Below are 2,548 nucleotides of genomic sequence, written 5' to 3'. Positions count from 1 at the left end.
AAATATTCCTTTGTCATTAAGACCTTGTGGCATTAAGGTCTTTCTGGTTTCTACATCAAGATGAAATAGGGTAGAGGCAAGAAAAATGACTCGCACAGTCCAGGGCTTACATTTAATGGTTTTGTATAAAACACGTTTTTTTTAATTACTCAGATACCATTATTTGCCTTCCTTCCTCCTTCTCTTCTTTACATGAACTTACCTGCTTATAATGCAATTACTGATCACGAGCAGATAAAACACTAAAAATAAGAACTTTGCTAACACTCATCATTTCAATCTAACCAAATTAATTAAATGTCTATCATAGTCCAGAAAATATGTTGGGCTATGGAGATATAAAGGTGAATAAACTTTTTTTTAGTGATGAAGAAAATGTAGACAATATTCTAGAATCTTATAAACAATAACACCAAGCACAGTCTTTGAGGATTCCAATGTGGTATACAGATACTTCAATATCTTGAATTGAGCGTAAGAAAGTATTAAAAATTGGGATTGATTACTGTCTGAAAAGAAAAGCAGAGTTGATTTTATGATGAGATAAATATATATATGTGAGATAATTTATTGACAGTAATTAAGATTTCTTAGCATATCAGAGAAAGAACCAAAGTTAATAGATGGAGACTATAACAAATAAGAAAGCAGATTTTAAAAGTCATATGTTTGAATCATAACACAATCCATTTTGACAGAAATTTTCTCATTGCTACCATGACATCTTTGTTCCTCAAACAATATATCATGGGGTTAAACATAGGTGTCACAACGGTGTAAAAAAGAGAAAGGAATTTGTCCACTCCTACTGAATGACTAGACTTTGGTCTCGTGTATGTAATGATGCCTGATCCAAAGAATAAAGTCATCACCATAAGGTGGGAAGAACAAGTGGAGAAGGCCTTGGCTCGCCCTGTCGCTGATGGCAGCTTCAGGATGGTTGAGATTATTTGGACGTAAGACCAAAGTATCAGCATAAAAGGTATAGTGATAACTAGAACAGCAACCACATAAATCAACATCTCAATCATAAATGTGTTCCCACAGGCTAGTTTAAGTACTGGAGGTATGTCACAGAAAAAGTGATCCAGCTGGTTAGGTCCACAGAAGGGAAGAGAGAAGATCAGATAGGTGAACCCTATGTGTACTGGAATTCCACTGATCCAACAGCCAGCTGCCAATTGGATACACAGTCGGGTGTTCATGATGAGAGGGTAGAGTAATGGGTTACAAATGGCCACATACCTGTCATAGGCCATTGCAGTCAGAATGAAGCACTCAGTGGCCCCCAGGACCAGAAAGAAATACATTTGAGTGGCACAGGCCAGAAAGGAAATATTTCTATTCTGTCGACAAAGGTCTGCTAACAATCTGGGGACAGTGACTGACACATAACATATTTCCAAGGAGGAAAAGTTCCCAAGGAAAAAATACATGGGGATCTGGAGGGAAGGATCCACCTTGGTTATTATGATAATGAGGCTATTTCCAATCAGGATAATCATATAGATTATCAAAAACACCCCAAAAAGAAATCTCTGGAGGCCAGGAACATCAGCAAAGCCAAGCAGGATGAATTCTACCAAAGTGGTGAGATTGCCCTGCTCTTTTTGTCTTGTGAATTCCATCTGTAAACAAAATGATTTCAAGGTGTAGAAGTCACTTTAATCCTCTGGACCCAGAAGCAAAATGGCATGTCTTGAACCAATGATTTCAAGTCCACTGTCATAGGATGGACACCCAGGTTTTGTGGGTTGATAGGATAAGCTGTTTTGGTAATAGAGTTCAAATCCTATATCCTAAAATTCCAGGATGTGAAAACAGAAAATTATCTTAAACTCTATTCTTTCTGCTCATAATAAATACTTTGAACCTGTGAAAAACGAATCACAGCAAAATAGACAACAATACAAAATACCAAAACCCATCCGATTTCCTATACTCTGGATAAGATCTGCTTAGTTTACAAGTGACATACTCTAATGAGAAAGGTTTCTCTTTCCTGTCTCTTTTGTGTCTATTTAATTTTCAGTTTTTTGTTTTGTTTTGTTTTGCTTTTGTCTCTGCGTTGCACTTTCTCATTTACAATCTCTTTCGTATTATTCCTCCATTTTTGCTTTGATGCTTCCCCAGTGAGCTGCATCTCAGATAACCAAATATCAAGGTAGCCAGTATGACTCCAATTTCATGTCTGATTCAGTCCATCTGGGGTCATTCACTGCCTAGGAAAGAGACCTAATTAGTGATCACAAAAATTGTAAATACTCCCTTTCCCCTATAATATAAATATTTATCACTTAGTATACAATACAAATTTATATTAAAAACAATGCACCATATCAAATCATACCAACCCTTAATGTTTGAAATACAAGATAAAATAAATAAGATTTTGTTATATTATATTCTCAGCCATACCATGGCTCCAATAAATTTTAACAATTAAACTTAGAGTCTGAATTTTAGGCCTCAAGGCATAATTAGGTAATTTTAAGACTTAACAGAGTTATTAAACAAAGAAATGAAGAAAATTGTATAAAAGAAGAAT

General features: G+C 35.5%; 1 protein-coding gene across 1 annotated transcript; it reads right to left on the bottom strand.

Annotated features, from left to right (window-relative positions):
• Positions 1-439: 439 nt before the first annotated feature.
• On the bottom strand, positions 440-2,344 carry LOC100657321 (olfactory receptor 10AG1-like). The gene has a single exon (XM_003423011.3). The coding sequence runs from the start codon at positions 1,626-1,628 to the stop codon at positions 675-677; it is 954 nt and encodes a 317-aa protein (XP_003423059.1). The 5' UTR covers positions 1,629-2,344; the 3' UTR covers positions 440-674.
• Positions 2,345-2,548: the final 204 nt, after the last annotated feature.

This window comes from Loxodonta africana, chromosome 22, assembly GCF_030014295.1.
Source record: "Loxodonta africana isolate mLoxAfr1 chromosome 22, mLoxAfr1.hap2, whole genome shotgun sequence".
Lineage (NCBI taxonomy): Eukaryota > Metazoa > Chordata > Mammalia > Proboscidea > Elephantidae > Loxodonta > Loxodonta africana.
Note: the sequence above shows the minus strand (reverse complement) of the source record. Positions and strands in the feature narration are given on the sequence as shown.